This window comes from Aedes aegypti, chromosome 1 (genome assembly GCF_002204515.2).
Source record: "Aedes aegypti strain LVP_AGWG chromosome 1, AaegL5.0 Primary Assembly, whole genome shotgun sequence".
Classification (NCBI taxonomy): domain Eukaryota; kingdom Metazoa; phylum Arthropoda; class Insecta; order Diptera; family Culicidae; genus Aedes; species Aedes aegypti.
This window is the reverse complement of record NC_035107.1, coordinates 8,162,532-8,183,361: the sequence shown is the minus strand read 5'-3', so window position 1 is coordinate 8,183,361 and position 20,830 is coordinate 8,162,532. Positions and strand designations below refer to the sequence as shown.

Below are 20,830 nucleotides of genomic sequence, written 5' to 3'. Positions count from 1 at the left end.
ACGTCATTTTGAAATCCAAGTATCCCTATCCTTACCCATAGTGATAGTATCAAAAGATAGACGTGATAATGAGAGGGATAAATTTGAAGCCTGTTACTGGAATCGAACCAAGAATCTTGTGATCGATAGGCAATTGCGCACTCCCCTCGTCTATCTGGTTTATGGACAAAAGGTCGAAAATGATTTGCTTGGTGGGATTTTTTTCCTTCTTTGAAAAAAGATTTTCGACCTTTTGTCCCCCTTTTTTTGTTTTTCGACTTTTTGTCCTTTCGACCTTTTGTCTTTCGACCTTCTGTCCTTTCGACCTTTTGTCATAGATTCGTATTTTTCTGCATTGGCCCTTTCAACGAGTAGAACATAATGAGTGACGTTCAATTTTAGGCATTGTCAACAAATACGAAAATTTACCAATACATAACCTAGTTTTTGTACATTTTTGGATTGCCGAAGAGAACAATTTTGTTGCCGACAATAGTAATTGCATTTAAAAGAAAGAACAAGTGCCTCGTGACTTTGGTGAGGAAAATTAGATGATTTAGAGAACAAAATAGTGTTTTGTGCATAATAATTACTAAATGAAGTGTGCTCAAGTGCAGTTCAGGTGGCTTATGCTAATTGTTGTGCTTTGTTGTTGTGTATAATTGCCTTCTTAATAGTTCAGCTGCTTAGGCTGCCGACAATACGTAAGTTCCCCTATGAGCAATATGAGCGGTGTGGAGCAAAAACGGTTTTTTGGCAACTCTAATGAGCATCACATAACGGTGATTTCGTTATGCGTACATTTTGAATGTCTGGGCAGATATTGAGGAATGCTTAAGGTATTGAACTACTATTAAAAATTTAACTTTTATATAAAAATCCATTGTGTATTATTTACCATACCTGATCTAATTATCAGTATGATGTTAGTAGAAAAGCATGAAATATTATTTGAAGTATTTTACCTCTTTTGCAGGGCTCATTCATACCTCATTCAGGTTGCAAGTATTGGAAATTATCTGTTATGGAATATCGTAAATTCGGGTGCAATTGATCACTGTGTCACACGATTTTATTTCCCTCTAATAGAGCACAGAAATCAATGCAACCTATGTAAATGAACGTTGTTTGTCTTAACTATTGTCGAATTGCATGTTGTGAAGCTTTTAGTGTTAAGGAATATTTATTTCTATGAAAATAATTGAAAATTCCATAATCGTGTTCTGTGTGGTATTGGCAGACATCAATAAACTTATAGTTTTAAACAAGGACTTGGACATGGTGTCAACCTGAAAATTTGTAAGGGTGCTTGAAATATATCCCCAAAACGAATTTTATCATCAAAATTCGTACCAATTTGTTCATTTTCTTGTAATAATTGAATTTTTTATTGATATCAGAAGATTCCATCAGAAATTGCCTACATTTAGGCGTTTTCTGCGGTATTGTTGAAAATTAATTGTTTATTATTTCCATAAATTATGCATTGTTAAGAATTTGGCAAGCATATTTGGATTCAGGAGGCTCAAATTAAATAAGTAAAGTTGTTTTCAAAACTAACAATAATGGTTTTGACAAGTGATCAATTTCACCCCGAAATGGAATTCCTTGATTTTTTATTTTGAAGACGATTTTCTGCACTAAAATCACAACTGTATGGAAATTTGAGTATATCCTGCATTAAGTTGTTTGGAATTGGCAACATCATAGAAAACAGACATGGAAAACAGTGAAAAGTGATCAATTTCACCCGAAATTACGGTACCTATGTTTGGTATTCAGTAGCAATTTCCAACTGCTCGGGAAGGAAACCCAGTAAACACAAACTCATATACAATAGCGCATAAGAGTACAAATGTGGAGGCTATATACGTACATGCGCCATAAGGCTGCATGCAAGATGTACGTATATCGCCTCCACATTTGTACTCTTATATCCCATCATATACGATCGTGTGTTTACTGGGTAACAAGTAAAGATACTTAAACCTCGCGTTCAGTATCATAAAAGCGTAGCTGCAGTGATAGATTTATCTTTAGGGGGAGATCCCCCAGTACCGGACACTTAAGCCACTAAATTCATAATTCGAAAAATATTGATTTTATGGGCTCGTGTTACCCATATATGATAAATATTATCATTTTTATAGTGTTCAAAAATACATTTGAAAATATAAATATGAATTTTGACATTGCCTTTTAATGATGTATTTTAGTACCAAATTGATCGATCTTGAAAGGAGGCACCTAATACCGGACACGATCTGGAAATGCCTTGAATTCTGTAAATTTGAACATCATTGAATGTGTACACTATAGGAATAGTTTATAATTACCAATTCAATACATTTGCAACATTTACAAGAATAATTTGAGTTTTTCTTAGTTTGAAAGATGCCTATCAAAAACCTCTTTCAAATATGATGAAAAATAGCACATTTTACGATGTTGTTCTGAATGTTCATTCTTCTTAATTTTATTGCATGTTTGATACCATGATCGACGGAATCCATGAAAAATGAAAGTATTCTGAGACACTAATGCAATAATTACAAAGATATCGTATAACAAATCAAGCTGTCCGATACTGAGGGACAGGAGGTGCTTAACCAGAATTGTAATTTGTCCATATTTAGTTCAATAATGGCACAAAATATATTCATACTTTCAAATTAGGATTATGTTCGATCATGCTTGCGGGATCCAAAGTATTTTTTCATATTCAAAATAATTACTAAATAGACTCAAAATTAAGAGGATACGTCAATTTTTTAAAGATTTTCAAGCTTTTCTATTTTTTTAAACTTTTATTTATTTATTTATTTCGTCAAGCATAGGTAGACTACATACAATAATTACAATACTTTCTTACATGCTATGGATTACTTCTATAGTTCTTTAGTTGTGTTTTAAGCTGCTCTTTGGACATAGTAACGCCAATGAATTCGCAATGTACATTATATTGACGCATCATACGGTTTATTGGTCCGTTTTGAGCATAATGCGTTCTGCATGATTTTTCTGAAAATAATTTTCTTGTTCCCGAATGCCGAGAGGGTGTGTAGAAGTTTAGTTGAGAAAGAAGTGCAGCAGAGTCTACACGGCTCGAAATAATGTTGTTTATAAAAAGAATCATTGCGAATTCCCGGCGTTGCTTAAGTGTTTCCAAGTTGATGAGCATGCAGCGTGCTTCATACGACGGAAGTGGCAGTACAGTCCAATTCAATTTCCGAAGGGCGTATAAAAGGAATTGCTTCTGTACTGATTCTATGCGTTCTACGTGTACGACATGATACGGGTTCCATACTAGGTGACAGTATTCCAGAATTGGTCTTACATATGTAGTATACAATAGTTTAATAGTATATGGGTCTTGAAAATTGTTGCTGAACCTCTTAATGAAGCCAAGCATGCTGTTTGCTTTGTTTATTATGGAATTATAATGTTCTACAAAAGTGAGTTTAAAGTCTAGGATTACGCCCAAATCCCTTACAATTTTACACTTCTGCACTACTTGATTTCCTAAAAATACTTTAATTGGTGGTGTTACATATTTTCGAGTAAATACTATTGAATTACATTTTTTGATATTGAGCTGAAGTAAACTTTTTTGGCACCAAGTGAAGAATAAGTTAATGTCATTCTGGAATTCTTCTGCTTCGCTAGAATTACTTACTTCCATGAAGAGCTTCATGTCGTCTGCATATATAAGAAAATTTTATTTTTCTGAGTAAAAAGGAAATGTCGTTTACATACAAAATAAAAAGAAGTGGGCCTAAATGAGAACCTTGGGGTACTCCAGAGGTTACAGAAATGGGTGCTGATAATTTATTTTGAAAGCGCACAATTTGTTTCCTATGTGATAGATATGACTGGATCCAACTCAAGAGTCCTGGCTCCATTCCTATTTTTTGCAATTTGAAGATTAATAATGGTATGTCGATTCGGTCAAATGCCTTACTGAAGTCAGTGTAGAGGGCTTCTACGTGCTTGCCATTGTCCATTGCGTTGGGAATAAAAGATACAAATTCTAGCAGATTGGAAGATGTTGAGCGGCCTTTAAAAAACCATGCTGCCTACAAGTAATTTGGGTTTTTACTTGCTGGAAAATTTTGTAGTTTACGAGAGATTCGAAGAGTTTGGGAATACATGAGATAATAACGATTCCGCGATAGTTCCGTATGTCAGATTTTGTACCTGATTTGAAAACAGGCACCAAATATGAAGATTTCCAAGCTACTGGGAGTTTTCCATTATTTAGAGACATGTTGAAAAGGCGTTCTAAGGGAAGGGTAAGTTCTTCTGAGAGATTTTTGAAGAACACGGGTGCAATGCCATCCGGTCCTGCTCCCTTAGTTGCGTCCAGGTTTTTTAGTGCCGATAAGATTTCTTGTTGTGATAGTTTTTCAATAGATATACTATTAGAAATTTCTGGGAAAAAAGAAAAGAAATTGCGGTCGCGGTCTTCTTCAGAGTAGGTGGTATACACTTCTTGGAAGAAATCTGCAAAGAGATTGCAGATATCGGAAGAGTTTTCACCTACGTTTCCGTCAAAATGCATTCGCGAAGGGAAATTGCTACTTTTTAATTTTGACTTCGGATTCGACCTTACGATTATATTCTTCATGTGCGGAGTTAATGGCTGAGTTGAGTTGGTTACATATGTCATGATAATTTTGTAAGTTGGTGGCAGTATTTTCTTTTTTGTATAATTTATGCGCTTTTTGTTTCTTGTTCTTTAGGTTTTTCCGATGTGGGCTAAACCACACCGGTAATTTGTTATTTTGTATACGTCTTTTTCTTCTTGTTGGCACAGTTTCATGGACACGGACACCGTCTTCAGCCATTTAGCTGCACAGACTGTAAAACTTAACACTAGACAACGGACAAGCATGCTCCAGTGGCACAACCGTGAAACATTCCTGACGAAAAGTTTCAAATGGCTGAAGCGGGAATCGAACCCGCACCCCATGACACGATGCGATTAAATGCCTGACGACACTAACCGCACGGCCACGAGGCCCACAATTGCTTTATTATTTATTAATTATTTGTTGAATAATTGAATGGAACTTGTCTACTTCGGTGTCGACATTTCCTTCAATACTTATGATATGTTGCCAATTAATTGTACATAGTCTACGTTTGGCTTCTTTGTAATTTGCTTTATTGTATTCCGGCATGCATATTTCAAGGATGTGTTATTCTACGCAAACATTAGTCTACATAATAGCTTTCTTTTCTACTAAGACACCATCTTGATTGGACCATGATTTCTCAATGTTTCGACATTGTCCGGTATTGGGTGCTGTCCGGCACTGGGGGATCTCCCCCTATCGATTTTCTCTTCAGCTAATTAGTTGGCTGGGAAACTGAGCTTGACTCCTAGTATTGATTTAGTTGAAATCATCGTCTTTCGTCATGTTCGTTTGTATTATGTTACAAAAATATATTGGATTTCGTGAGAAAATCAACGAAGAAAAAAAAACATCCATGCATCAATGCCTGTGTGATACTAAACGCGAGAAATGTCAAATTCCCAAGGATTTTCGCTTAGCTTTGCGTGACGCGTCTATTCCTTACTATTCTTTGCTCCTTTATGCGAGAAATTTGTAATTATTAATCGTCTTTTCACGTGAATTCTAATTGTCTGGGAAATATATTCAAATCTTTAATCGAGATTTTCTCGATTGCATATTCCATAACATGGGACAATTATACGACGAACGGCAAACCAACGTCTCCATTACCAGCAGATCCCCTATAACATGAGTGCTTTCCTCCCAATCCTCCACAGGACTGTTCCTCGAGTGCCCGAGCATCACTGCGGTGGCTCTGCGCTCGACTCTGCAGCTCATCTCGTCGCCCATCCAGTCACTGTCCGTGTACGAGTTTGACCGCTCGGTCAAATCCCTTACCGCGGATCTGTTTGCCTCGGCGTCCCATGCTTCGGCACACACGTCCTCGTTCCTCGCAGGAAGCGGAAGCAGCAGCAGCACTAGCAGCACCGGTAACGACGTCAACATCCGGCATCTTCAGTTCTCCCATTCCAACCTGCAGCAGCTGAAGGAGAACAGTTTGAATAATTTACGAGCGCACTTAGAGAGTTTAAGTATTGTAAATGGAAAATTGACACAAGTGAGTTCCCTCTTTTTGTATTTTCACTCTGGGCACTTTGGATTTGTGGGCAACGGAATTGGCAAACACATGTCCGCTTTCGGTGAGCGGAAAGTTTTACTGGAAACGATTTAGGAGGTTACAGTTAAAGCGATTGCCAGCGAGGACAACTTTTGCTAATCCCAGTTGACATGTGCTTGCTGCTTGCGGTCCCGAACTCCATTACGAATGGATTTGCAATCTGGGGACGGTTTGCATCTTTTGTGGATTGTAAAGTTATAATGGATGTTTTGGAGAAATTTTTATGCTTGCGGTACAATTCAATAATGCAGGTATAATGTATATATTGTTCAAATATGGTTCTGCATGGAAGTTTTTGGAAAAAAAAATTCAGATTGGGGTTTAAATTATATTTTTCCAAACAAGTTATTCCTTCTTGAGGGATTTCATTCCAATTATTATACACAGTCAACTCTCCCTAACTCGATATTGTAGGGACCATCGACTTAAGGAGGTATCGAGTTACAGAACACAAAACCAGTGCAAATGCGATTCAAGGGACCATCGAGGTAGCCATAAAAATCAACTTTTACTATGGTTCTCTAATTCTATATCGAGATACGGAATATCGAGTAAGGGAGAGTTAACTGTATTATTATCTGAAGGCATATCCTTAATAAGGATTTTTAGACATTTGTCAGAGTATAGTGAATCTCAGCAAAAAATACTAACATATACATGTTCGAGATTTTCCATATTTTTCTGTCGCGAGATTCATAGACCAAATTATTAAACATCTTGAAAGACATCCCAGTGAAAATATTGATAAGATTTCACAGAATCACCAGTGTTACTATCTTCCTCTTCTTCTTCTTCTTGGCATTGACGTCCTCACTGGGACAGAGCCGGCTTCTCAGCTTAGTGTTCTTATGAGCACTTCCACAGTTATTAACTGAGAGCTTTCTTTGCATTAGTTGCCATTTTCGCATTCGTATATCGTGTGGCAGGTACGATTATACTCTATGCCCAGGTAAGTCAAGGAAATTTCCATTACGAAAAGATCCTGGACCGACCGGGAATCGAACCCAGACACCTTCAGCATGACTTTGCTTTGTAGCCGCGGACTCTAACCACTCGGCTAAGGAAGGCCCCTCCAGTGCACTGCAGTGTTACTATAGAAGATTCAATTGCGTGCCGTTTCTTGTAGATAATCTGTTCCTTATTAAACTCTGACGAGCTTTGAGGTTAAAACAGTTTTTTTTAATTACAAATTTTGAAATGGAATTCTAAAGAAATGATTTATTTTTCGATGAGTTATTAAAAAAAAACTCTGAAGAATTACTAAAGAAATTCTTGAAGTAATTATCTGAGGAATTCCAGATTAGATTAACATTGGGAACAATATGAAGCTTCCTTGAAGTGTAGTTAACAGTACCAAAAATAGAACTTTTATGTCAAAAGAAATGCTGTAGTTTGCCTGGAGTTATCATTGGATTTTTTCTAGATATTTTTCCCAATGAATTTCTGAAGAAATTTGGAAGTATTCTTGTTACAACCCAATGAGAAATGTCTGGATAAATTTCGTCCATCGTATGCAATTTATACACCGTATGCAATATGCAATATTGCAGCACCTTGGAAAGTTTGGGTTTTCGAGGTGCCAAAACAATATATAAGACCATTTTTGGAAATGAACTACATATATGAATTCAAAAATATTTTTCACTATGGCTTACGAAATTCTAAACTACTTCCTGACAGGAACCTGTTCCGTGTAATCCATGATGGAATTTTATCAAGTGTTCCCGGAGATGCCATTTGCATAATTGATGCCTGAGTTTCGCAAGCAACCTTAGAAAATTTCTGGATAAATTCTGGGTAAAACTCTAAAAGCAATTCTGAAAAAAGGTTACGAAAATGTTCTTGAAATGATTCCTCGCAGTAATTTTAAAGGATTATGAATGTTTGTACAGTCATTTTTGGTTTAGAGCCTGTAGTGGATGACATTGTGGTGGAATACCTGGAAAAAATTATAAATGTTTGAAGTTGTTATTTTCAGTTGGATGAATTTTGAAAAAAATAAGGCTGATGTATGCCTTGAAAAATGTATGGTGTAAATGGTCGATAAACTCTTAAATGAATTCGCAAAGTAATATCTTGGAAAAAAAATTTTGAACAAGATTTTTTTTATTTCAGTAACTTTTTATGAAATAATATAGAATTCCTTTCGGGAATTAATTTAGGGACACAATACAGAGATTCCTTAACTGATTTTATTTTCGGGAATTCCTTTTGGAAAATTCTCTGAGTGTCCTCTAGGAGTCCATCAAGGAATTTCTACAGGTATCTTTCTTACATTTTTTTTATGGATTTCTCCAGGAATTTCTCAAAGAACTCCTTCAAAAAGCAAAGGAGTTCAAGCAATTCTTGCAGGAATTCATCCAGAAATTCCTCCTCGAATTCCTCTGGGGATTCCTCTGAGAATTCTTCCTGAGATTGCTCCGGGGATTACTCCGAGAATACCTCCAGTAATTCTTGGAAGTCCAAGGAGGTTTTCTAGGAATCACTGGAGGATTTCTCAGAGTAATCCAGGGATTCCTGGAATACCTCCAAGGAATTTCTTTATGGATTCTTCTAGGAAGCCCTTCAGGGATTATTTAAAGGAGTCCCTTCAGGGTTTTTTCTACAATCCAGTGGCGAGTTCTACGACTTTAAAAATGACTTTTTCGGCAAATGTAGAAAAGAAATCAAAAAGGTAATTATTGAAATCGTCCTTTCTAACAAATCTTTACTCATTAAATGAAAATTTGTTGCTAAAATTCAAGAATTTTTATTCGTGGAACAGGTAGATTTGAGGTTAGGGAATCGCCACTGCTGCAATCCCTTCAGGATTTCTTCCAGGAGTCTCGTCAGGAATTCCTCTAAGAGTGAGTTCCCTCTGGGAATACTCCAGAGATTCCTTCAGGATTATCTCTGGGAATTTCTTCCAGACTTTCTTCAGGACTTCTTTCATGGATTTTCTATTGATATCTTCCGGAATCACTCCAAGGATTCATCCAGGTCTTCCTTCAGAAATTTCCTCCTTCATAGTGCCTCTAGAGAGATTGTTTCAGTATTTTTTCCAGGATTTCTTCCAGGGATACCTTCTGAAAGTTTCCTCCAGAATATTCTCGAGAGATTCAATTCTCCAGGATTTCATCCAGAAACTCTTATAGCACATTCTACAGGGATTCCTCCAGGATATTGCAGGATCAAGGAATCCCTTCAATCCACGGATTCATACAGAAATTAATCCCTCCCAGGGTTTCCATTATAAATTCTTCTAAGAATTCCTTCAGAAGTTCCTAAAGGGGGGTTTTCAGTAACTCGTTAAGTGATTCTATTCTTCCAGAAACATTTCCTAAAATTTCTCCATAAATTCCTTTTGCTCCGGGAACGCTAGAGTTTTATTTAGAGAGTCCATCAGGAATCATCAGGAAAAATCTTTAGACAGAGCTTCTTAAGAATCTCTCAATTAGATTCTGATGAATTCTTAGACGAAATTCTAATCAAATTCTAGACGAGATTCTGGAGAATCTTTAGATGAGATTCTGGAGAATCTTTACATGAGATTCTGTCGAATCTCTTGACGAGATGTGCATGAATTTCAAGCCGAGATTCGCATGAATCTTTAGACGAGATTCTGGAGAATCTCTAGACGAGATTCTGGAGAATCTGTAGACGAGATTCTGTCGAACCTCTAAACCTCTTCTGGAGAATCTCAAGACGAGATTCTGATCAATCTCCAAACAAGATTCTGTCGAATCTCTAGACGAGATTCTGGAGAATCTCTAGACGAGATTCTGGAGAATCTCTAGACGAGATTCTGGAGAATCTCTAGACGAGATTCTGGAGAATCTCTAGACGAGATTCTGGAGAATCTCTAGACGAGATTCTGGAGAATCTCTAGACGAGATTCTGGAGAATCTCTAGACGAGATTCTGGAGAATCTCTAGACGAGATTCTGGAGAATCTCTAGACGAGATTCTGGAGAATCTCTAGACGAGATTCTGGAGAATCTCTAGACGAGATTCTGGAGAATCTCTAGACGAGATTCTGGAGAATCTCTAGACGAGATTCTGGAGAATCTCTAGACGAGATTCTGGAGAATCTCTAGACGAGATTCTGGAGAATCTCTAGACGAGATTCTGGAGAATCTCTAGACGAGATTCTGGAGAATCTCTAGACGAGATTCTGGAGAATCTCTAGACGAGATTCTGGAGAATCTCTAGACGAGATTCTGGAGAATCTCTAGACGAGATTCTGGAGAATCTCTAGACGAGATTCTGGAGAATCTCTAGACGAGATTCGGATGAATCTCTAGACGAGATTCGGATGAATCTCTAGACGAGATTCGGATGAATCTCTAGACGAGATTCGGATGAATCTCTAGACGAGATTCGGATGATTCTCTAGTCGAGATTCGGACGAAGCTCTAGACGAGATTCGGATGAATCTCTAGACGAGATTCGGATGAATCTCTAGACGAGATTCGGATGAATCTCTAGACGAGATTCGGATGAATCTCTAGACGAGATTCGGATGAATCTCTAGACGAGATTCGGATGAATCTCTAGACGAGATTCGGATGAATCTCTAGACGAGATTCGGATGAATCTCTAGACGAGATTCGGATGAATCTCTAGACGAGATTCGGATGAATCACTAGACCAAATTTCGGATGAATCTCTAGACGAGATTCTGTCGAATTTCTAGACAAGATTTGGATGAATCTCTAGACGAGATTCGGATGAATCTCTAGACGAGATTCGGATGATTCTCTAGTCGAGATTCGGACGAATCTCTAGACGAGATTCGGATGAATCTCTAGACGAGATTCGGATGAATCTCTAGACGAGATTCGGATGATTCTCTAGACGAGATTCGGATGAATCTCTAGACGAGATTCGGATGAATCTCTAGACGAGATTCGGATGAATCACTAGACCACATTTCGGATGAATCTCTAGACGAGATTCGGATGATTCTCTAGACGAGATTCGGATGAATCTCTAGACGAGATTCGGATGATTCTCTAGACGAGATTCGGATGAATCTCTAGACGAAATTTGGATGAATCTCTAGACGAGATTCGGATAAATCTCTAGACGAGATTCGGATGATTCTCTAGTCGAGATTCGTACGAATCTCTAGACGAGATTCGGATGAATCTCTAGACGAGATTCGGATGAATCTCTAGACGAGATTCGGATGATTCTCTAGACGAGATTCGGATGAATCTCTAGACGAGTTTCGGATGATTCTCTAGACGAGATTCGGATGAATCTCTAGACGAAATTTGGATGAATCTCTAGACGAGATTCGGATAAATCTCTAGACGAGATTCGGATGAATCTCTAGACGAGATTCGGATGAATCTCTAGACGAGATTCGGATGAATCTCTAGACGAGATTCGGATGAATCTCTAGACGAGATTCGGATGAATCTCTAGACGAGATTCGGATGAATCTCTAGACGAGATTCGGATGAATCTCTAGACGAGATTCGGATGAATCTCTAGACGAGATTCGGATGAATCTCTAGACGAGATTCGGATGAATCTCTAGACGAGATTCTGTCGAATTTCTAGACAAGATTTGGATGAATCTCTAGACGAGATACGGGTGAATCTCTAGACGAGATTCAGATGAATCTCTAGACGAGATTCAGATGAATCTCTAGACGAGATTTGGATGAATCTCTAGACAAGATTCGGATGAATCTCTAGACGAGATTCGTATGAATCGCTGCACGAGATTTGGATGAATCTCTAGACAAGATTCGGATGAATCTCTAGACGAGATTCGTATGAATCGCTGCACGAGATTCGGATGAATCTCTAGACGAGATTCAGACGAATCTTTGGACAAAATTCAGACGAATCTCTGGACGAGATTCACATGAATCTCTGGATGAGATTGACTTGAATCTCTAGACGAGATTCAGACGAATCTCTAGACTAGATTCACACGAATCTTTAGACGAGATTCTGACGAATCTCTAGACGAGATTCAGACGAATCTCTACACGAGATTCAGATGAATTTCTGGACGAGATTCTGATTCTGATTCTGATAAATCTCTAGACGAGATAAGAATAGCTCACTAGTAGAGATTCGGATGAAACTCTAGACGAGATAAGCTTGTACCTCTAGACTGAATTCGAATGAATCTCGAGAAGAGATGCGAATAAATAGCTAGATGAGCTTCGGATAAATGTCTAGATGAGATTCTGATGAATCTTTTGACGAGATATGGATGTTTTCTAGACGAAATTCGGATGAATCTCTAGATGAGATTTGAATGGATGGCTAGACAAGATTCGCATGAATCTGCAGACGAGATTCTAATGATTCTTCAGAACAGATTCGAATTAATCTCTAGACGAGATCCAGACGAATCTTTAGTCGAGATTCAGACGAATCTCTAGATGAGATTCAGACGTATTTTAAGACGAGAGTCAGACGAATCTGTAGACGAGATTCAGACAAATCTTTAGACGAGATTGATTAGAATCTCTATACGAGATTCAGACGAATCTCTAGACGAGATTAAGACGAATCTCTAGACGAGATTCAGACGAATCTCTAGACGAGATTCACATGAATCTCTAAACGAGATTCAGACGAAACTCTAGACGAGATTCAGACGAATCTCTAGACGAGATTCAGACGAATCTCTAGACGAGATTCAGACGAATCTCTAGACGAGATTCAGACGAATCTCTAGACGAGATTCAGACGAATCTCTAGACGAGATTCAGACGAATCTATAGACGGGAATCACACAAAACTCTAGACGAGATTCTGATGAATCTGTAGATGAGATTCAGACTTGTCTCTAGACGACATTCGTGTGAATTTTTAAATGAGACTAAATCGTATCTCTACACGAGATTATAGTGAATCTCTAGACAAGATTTAGAAAAATCTCTTGACGAGATTAATTTGAATCTTTAGACGAGTTTCAGACGAATCTCTATACGAGGTTCTGGCTAGTCTTTAGATGAGATTTAGATGAATCTCTAGTCGAGTTTTAAACGAATCTCTTAACGAGATTCAAATGTATCTAGACGAGATTTATACGATTTTAAGACTAGATTCAGACGAATCTCAAGATTCTTTAGAGTTTATTCTGATGATTCCCCAGAAGATAATGTGATGAATCTCTAGACGGGATCTTGATGAATCTTTAGACAATATTTGAACGAATCTTTGGACGAGATTCTTAGATTCTTATGTGGATCTAAATGAGATTCAAATGAATGTTGAGATGCGATTTAATTGATTCTCTAGACGAGGTTAGGAAGAATTTCTACACAAGGTTTAGCCGAAATCTTCTGATGAAACTCTATACAGGATTCTGATGAATATATAGACAAGATTCAGAAGTCCCTCTATATGAGATTAAGACGATACTCTAGACAAGATTTATCTCTATAGAAATAAATATAGATATGTCTTATAGACGAGATGTCAAGACGAGAATATGTTGAATCTATAGACGAGGTTTTCTTGAATTCGCAAATAAACAGTTTTGTAAGGCTTTAGACAAGTTGCTGCCTTTCAAGACCTTCTCAATCTCTAGACGAGATTTTGTCAATGTTTAGAACGCTATTCTGTAGAATCATCAAATTAAGTTATGTCGAATTCTCAGACGAATTTCCGTTCAGTCTCTAAATCAGATTACATCGAATTTGTAGACGATCTACTTCGAAGTTCCATTGATTTTTTTTTTTGAATAAATTCCAACGTTGAGTTCTCTGGATAGGATTCTCACAAATCAGTAAACTATAATTCCTTTTATTTGTTTTACTCAATTTTGTTCATGATTTGAAGCAGTTTCTGACAATTCTCAAGCCGAAATGCTTACGAACCATTACAAGAGACGAGTCTTTAGACGAGTTTCCGGGGATTTTATGGACAAGATTCTAACATTTTTTTATTGTTTTGTGATGGTTCTTTTGATAACATTAAATCAAAGGCTAAATCCTTAAATTGGTGGCATATTTGCACGAGATTCTAAGGATTTTACAACTAGGCTGATGTGTGTTTTTTTTTACATGGAACTTAAGACGAATTTCTTAGGAGTTTCTATACTGGATTTTAATGAATTATTACTCTATCTGAAACATCTCTACATGAGATTCTGACAAATCTCTGAATAGTTTTTTGAATCTCTAGTCATGTTTCCGATCAATCTTCAAGAGTGATTTTATAACTACAGACGTTCTTACGTTTTGTTCAATGTTTTGTCGAGACTTGTTTGGACGATTTTTTGAAATGAGATACATACTGACGAGTTTTTGACATTATTTTTATCGAATTTTCAGAAATTTTGATGGAACTCGCTCATTTTTTTATTTTTTTAAATGAAATTATAGTCATTTTCTCAAATCTGAAATCGAGATTTTAATAAATCTCTGACATATCATGATTTTGAAGAATTTTTTGAGTGATTTCTTCAAAAATTTTGAAAGGAATTACTCAAATTACTCAGATTTTACTCGAAATAATGGGATATTGAATACGCGTTGAATAGTCATCCGTAAAATGTCCATGCAACATTCAAATCATCTTCAAATAAAATTATATTGCATTTCGTTGTTTTGATTCTTGTACTTTTACACACGAGATGCCAAATAATCACTAGAATTTCTACTTAAGATACGTAATGACAAAAATGTAGACAAATGCTAAGCAATTGTATGAAATTTTGAGATGAAATAACTTCATATCCCTGTACGAGACTTTGATACATCCCTAAATTAAATTATCGCAAATTTTTATATGTTTGCTGGATCTCTACAGAAACGTTCGTTTTCACGAAATTAAAGAAAAATATAACTGCCTAGTAGTCAATGTTTGGTGCAAATTGTAATTAAAACTATAATAAATAATAGAGGAATAAGAAAACTATTTCGCCAGTCATCGATCTTTAACGGTTTTGTTATAAATGAAGATTTATTGAACCGAAAGCTACGTAGCTGTAATGTCACAGCCTACGCAGATGCCCGAAATTCCCTGATTGCAAACTCATCCGTTCATCTTTAGTTTCCTCGCCAACTATGATCCTTAACTCCTTAATGCTTCTTATATTTCCCAGGTGCCCACGAAAGCGCTCGCCGGCATGAAGAAGCTGATGGTGCTCGACTTCGAGCAGAACGAAATCTCCACCATCGACGAGTACGCGTTCTACGGGTTGCATCTGGTCAAGCTAAACATGAAGGGTAACCGACTGGAGCGTATCCCGGAAACCGGCTTGGTTGGACTGGAAGATTCCCTCGCCGAATTGGACTTTTCCGAGAACCGTCTGAAGCAGTTCCCGACGTCGGCGTTGAAACGCCTGGAGAATCTCCGCTCGGTGCGACTCTCGATGAACGAGATCAACTCGTTGGAGCAGGACGACAGTTATACGCGGTTTGGGTCGTTGGTGTTCTTGGATTTGAGTTTGAACAATTTCGCCGAACTGTACAGTGATGTGTTTGGGGCGTTCCCGTACTTGAAGACGTTGTCGTTGTATAATAACTTTATTGAATTGGTGCACCGGGACAGCTTTGTGTCGTTGAAGGAGCTGCAGTCGTTGGACTTGAGTCACAACCGGATCGTGTTCGTGGACGCAGAAGTGTTTGCGGCGAATCGGAAGCTGCACACGGTGGACCTAAGTCACAATCATATACACTACGTGAGCGGAGTGTTTTCTGATCTGCCTCTGTTGAGGGAGATTTTCCTGAGTGAGAATAATATCCTGGAACTGACGGATGATTGTTTTAGCAATTCGAGTAGTATTAAGGTGAGTAATTTGCAGAGATAGATTGCGTGTAGCCTACTTAGATTGCTCAATCTATTCAGTGTCGTTGCCTACTTTGTTATTTCACAATGCAATCAACGAGATTTCACTTTCTACTCTCATTACCGAGCACAAAGTACAAAGTATCATTCAACCTGTCTTATATCACATAAATTGCGTCTGATTACCCCATCCAATCATTCACTCCAAATTGGTTTACTCACGCATTCACTGTATCGTTTCGTCTTCCATCTCTCCCCTTAAAAATTACGCAGGTTATTTATTTAGAGAATAATTCAATTCAACGGCTCGACGCGGAGGCTCTGTCGAGTTTGTACAGTCTGGAGCAGCTGTATCTGAGTGGGAACCACATCCGGCGGGTTCCGATGGGATTCTTCGAAACGACCGGTAAGCTGCAGTCGCTGAGCTTGGATAATAATTTGATCAGCGAGTTGGATGTGCGGGTCTTTCGGCGGTTACTCAATCTGCGTGAGATTCGACTGAATGGCAATCAAATTCGGCTGATCCAGGAGCAGCTGTTTGGGACGTTGGGGGCCCTAATGGAGCTACATTTGCAAAATAATGCAATTAGGGTGATTGAGAGGAACGCCTTCAAGAACTGCCAGCTGCTCCAATATATCAATTTGCAGGAAAACTCGTTGGATGAGATTGATATAATGTTCTCTTATTCGACGGAGACATCAGCCAATCACCTGCAGCAGCCTTTGACGGCACGAGGAAAGCTGATAACGGCCAAGACCGGCAGCAGTGATCCATCACTGTTCGGAGAATTGGATTCGATGACGTCGTCTGCGTTGATTTCCATTCAGCTTAACTCTAATGCCATCAAGTATCTCCACGGACGATCTTTTCAAGGTCAGAGCAGTGTGCAAACAATTTGGCTGGAGAACAATCTACTCAACAGCTTAGATAAAGACCTGTTTGTAGATGTGGTACAACTGGAACGACTTTATCTGAAAAACAATTCCATATCCAGTATTGAATCCAATGCGTTTAACTCACTTCGACGGCTACGATTTCTAGACCTAAGCTACAATAGACTAACCAACTTGAACGAAAAGCTCTTCAAAAACATGGTAGAGCTGGACGAGCTACTGATTAGCAAGAATCAAATCCAGAAGTTACCCTCGAACGTGTTTGGATCCCTCCAGAAGCTACGCGTACTGGATCTTAGTCACAATCCCTTAGGAATCTTGGAATCCAATGTATTCCACCAGAACTTCTCCGTTAGTGTGATAAATCTGAAAGGCTGTGAACTGACTCGCATCGAATCAGAAGCTTTCAAGGGTCTGCAGAACCTCAACGAGCTGAACCTTGACGACAACCGGCTACGGTCCGAAGACATCAAACAAATTGATGCCAGCTCCCTAAGAACCCTCCGATTGGCGTCCAACAATTTCACAGTGGTCCGAGAAAATACCCTAGAGCGACTACCTTCACTACAGGTTCTAGTCCTTGAGCGATGTTCCATCCGGGACCTCCCTTACTCGCTGTTCAGCAAGAACAACAACCTGGTCAAGCTGGACCTGAGCCACAACTTCCTCCGCATCCTCAAACGCAACATTTTCAACAATCTGAATGTCTTTAAAGAACTTCGTCTGCAAAACAACAGCATCAACGACTTCCCCCACATTGCCTTATCTAACATTTCCACTCTGGAAACCCTAATCCTGTCCAACAATCAACTGACAAACGTCGATTTCTTCAAACTCCACGGCCTCCCAAACCTCCGTCACCTGGACCTCCAGGACAACTCCATATCCTCCCTAACCGGATTCAACACGGCAATCCTCCCTCACCTGGACATGATAGACCTCAGCGGCAATCTCCTTCTCGCTCTCCCCGAAAACTTCTTCAAGCACTCGATCAGTCTCCAACGCATCGACCTCTCATGCAACCGCTTCAATCAGATCCCGAACGCAGCTCTCTCCGAATTCTCCCTCGCCCGTCTGGCGTGGCTAAACCTCACCGGAAACCCACTCCAACGAATCCATCACACCATGTCCGTGGACGCCGACCAGCGTCGATTCCCCTTCCTCAAGGAACTCCACATCAGCCAAACCAACCTGACCATCCTCACCTCCAAGGACTTCGACATCTACCCGGCCCTGCAACGTCTCTACCTGGTCCAGAACCGAATAAACCGCGTCTCGCCGGGTGCCTTCGTCACCCTGTCCAACCTGCAGATCCTCGATCTGAGCGTCAACGAAATCGAAATGCTCCCGAAGGAGCGCCTTCAAGGCTTGCGTCTTCTAGAAATCCTCAACATCTCCAACAACAACATCAAAGAGCTGGACGAGTTCACCGATGACTTGCAGCGCCTAAAAATCCTGGACATCTCCTCCAACCAACTGGAACGCATCCAGAAGAACACCCTGCGCCATCTGGTGGCCCTACAGGAGCTGTATCTGAACGGGAATAGGATTCGGAGTATTTCATCGGATGCGTTCCGCACGCTGAGGGTGTTGGTTACGCTGGACCTGCGGAAAAACTTCTTCGAGGATGTGCCGCTGCGGGCGCTGAAACCGCTGGAGACGCACCTGAAGCAGCTGCGATTGGAAGGTGAGTTGATTCTTTTATTGTTTGATTTCAATAGATTATTTCAAAGAGCGTGACTGGCTTCTAGGAATATATGAAACAAGAAATTGCGGATGAGAAAAAAAATGATGAGATTTCATCTTCGTAAGAATTTTTCAAATCTCAAGGCGTGATTCAATTGAATAACATGGTGAGATTCTCTCGAATCTTGAGATGAAGCTCGCTAGAATCTCGAAAAAGAATTCACTTTGAGAAGTTTTTTCGCAAAATTCTCTCGAATTTCAAAGTGAGATCTAATTCAACTCTTCTGGCAAAATTCTCACGAATTTCTTTCCGAAACTTTGGATTTTGATTTCATGAACGAGATTCTCTCGAACCTTTAAATTAGATTTTATTAAATCTACGTTGGGTGATTTGCTGGGATTATCTCGAATTTCTGGATGGGATTCTCTTGAATTTCTAGAACTAGATTCTGAGGAAATTTAGAAAGAGATTCTGAGAAATCTTCTTATCAGTTCCTGATTAATCGCTGGATGGGGTTCTTTCGATTGTTTTCACAAAATTCTGATGAGATTCTGTCGAATCTCTGGACAAGATTCTGTCGAATCTTTAGACGAGATTCAGTCAAATTTCTAGACGAGATTCTGTCAAATATCTAAACGAGATTCTGTCGAATCTCTAGACGAGATCCTGTCGAATCTCTAGACGAGATTCTGTCGAATCTCTAGACAAGATTCTGTCGAATCTATAGACGAGATTCTGTCGAATCTCTAGACGAGATTCTGTCGAATCTCTAGACGAGATTCTATTGAATCTCAAGACGAAATTCTGTCGAATGTCTAGATGAGATTCTTTTCAATCTGTAGACGAGATTCTGTCGAATCTCTAGACGAGATTCTGTCGAATCTCTACACGAGATTCTGTCGAATTTCTAGACGAGATTCTGTCGAATTTCTAGACGAGATTCTGTCGAATCTCTAGACGAGATTCTATCGAATCTCTAGACGAGATTCTGTCAAATCTCTAGACGAGATCCTGACGAATCTTAAGAAGAGTTTCAGTCAAATCTCTAGACGAGATTCAGTCGAATCTCTAGACAAGATTGTGTCGAATCTCTAGATTAGATTCTGTCGCATCTCTAGACGAGATTCTGAAAATTCTCTAGACGAGAGTCTGTCGAATCTCTGGACGAGATTCTGAAGAATCTCTAGACGAGATTCTGACGAATTTTCAGGTGAGATTCTGATGAATCTCTAGGTGAGATTCTGACGAATCTCCAGGCGAGATTCTGACGAATCTCTAGACGAGATTCTGTCGAATCTCTAGACGAGATTCTGTCGAAACTCTAGACGAGATTCTGTCGAATCTCTAGACGAGATTCTGTCGAATCTCTAGACGAGATTCTGTTGAAACTCTAGACGAGATTCTGTCGAATCTCTTGACGAGATTCTGTCGAATCTCTAGACGAGATTCTGTCGAATCTCTAGACGAGATTCTGACGAATCTCTAGACGAGATTCTGACGAATCTCTAGACGAGATTCTGACGAATCTCTAGACGAGATTCTGACGAATCTCTAGACGAGATTCTGACGAATCTCTAGACGAGATTCTGACGAATCTCTAGACGAGATTCTGACGAATCTCTAGACGAGATTCTGACGAATCTCTAGACGAGATTCTGACGAATCTCTAGACGAGATTCTGACGAATCTCTAGACGAGATTCTGATGAATCTCTAGACGAGATTCTGACGAATCTCTAGGCGAGATTCTGACAAATCTCTAGGCGAGATTCTGTCAAATCTCTAGACGAGATTCTGTCAAATCTCTAGACGAGATTCTGTCAAATCTCTAGACGAGATTCTGTCGAATCTTTAGACGAGATGCTGTCGAATCTCTAGACAAGATTCCGTCGAATCTCTACACGAGATTCTGTATAAGCTCTAGACGAGATTCTGTCGAATCTCTAGACGAGATTCTGTCGAATCTCTAGACGAGATTCTGTCGAATCTCTAGACGAGATTCTGTCGAATCTCTAGACGAGATTCTGTCGAATCTCTAAACGAGATTCTGTCGAATCTCTAGACGAGATTCTGTCAAATCTCTAGACGAGATTCTGTCGAATCTCTATACGAGATTCTGTCAAATCTCTATACGAGTTTCTGTCGAATCTCTAGACGAGATTCTGTCGAATCTCTAGACGAGATTCTGTCAAATTTCTAGGCGAGATTCTGTCGAATCTCTGGACGAGGTTCTGTCGAATCTCTAGACGAGATTCTGTCAAATCTCTAGACGAGATTCTGTCAAATCTCTAGACGAGATTCTGTCGAATATTTAGACGAGATGC

General features: G+C 39.1%; 1 protein-coding gene across 1 annotated transcript in view; it reads left to right on the top strand.

Annotated features, from left to right (window-relative positions):
* LOC5572022 (protein artichoke) overlaps positions 1 to 20,830 on the top strand; it is a 253,885-nt gene that overhangs the window by 188,715 nt on the left and 44,340 nt on the right. Inside the window, exons 3-5 of the mRNA XM_021838835.1 lie at positions 5,777 to 6,117; positions 15,241 to 15,927; positions 16,200 to 18,507. Of these exons, the coding sequence (XP_021694527.1) occupies positions 5,777 to 6,117; positions 15,241 to 15,927; positions 16,200 to 18,507 (3,336 nt within the window). The remainder of the gene's footprint in view (positions 1 to 5,776; positions 6,118 to 15,240; positions 15,928 to 16,199; positions 18,508 to 20,830) is intronic.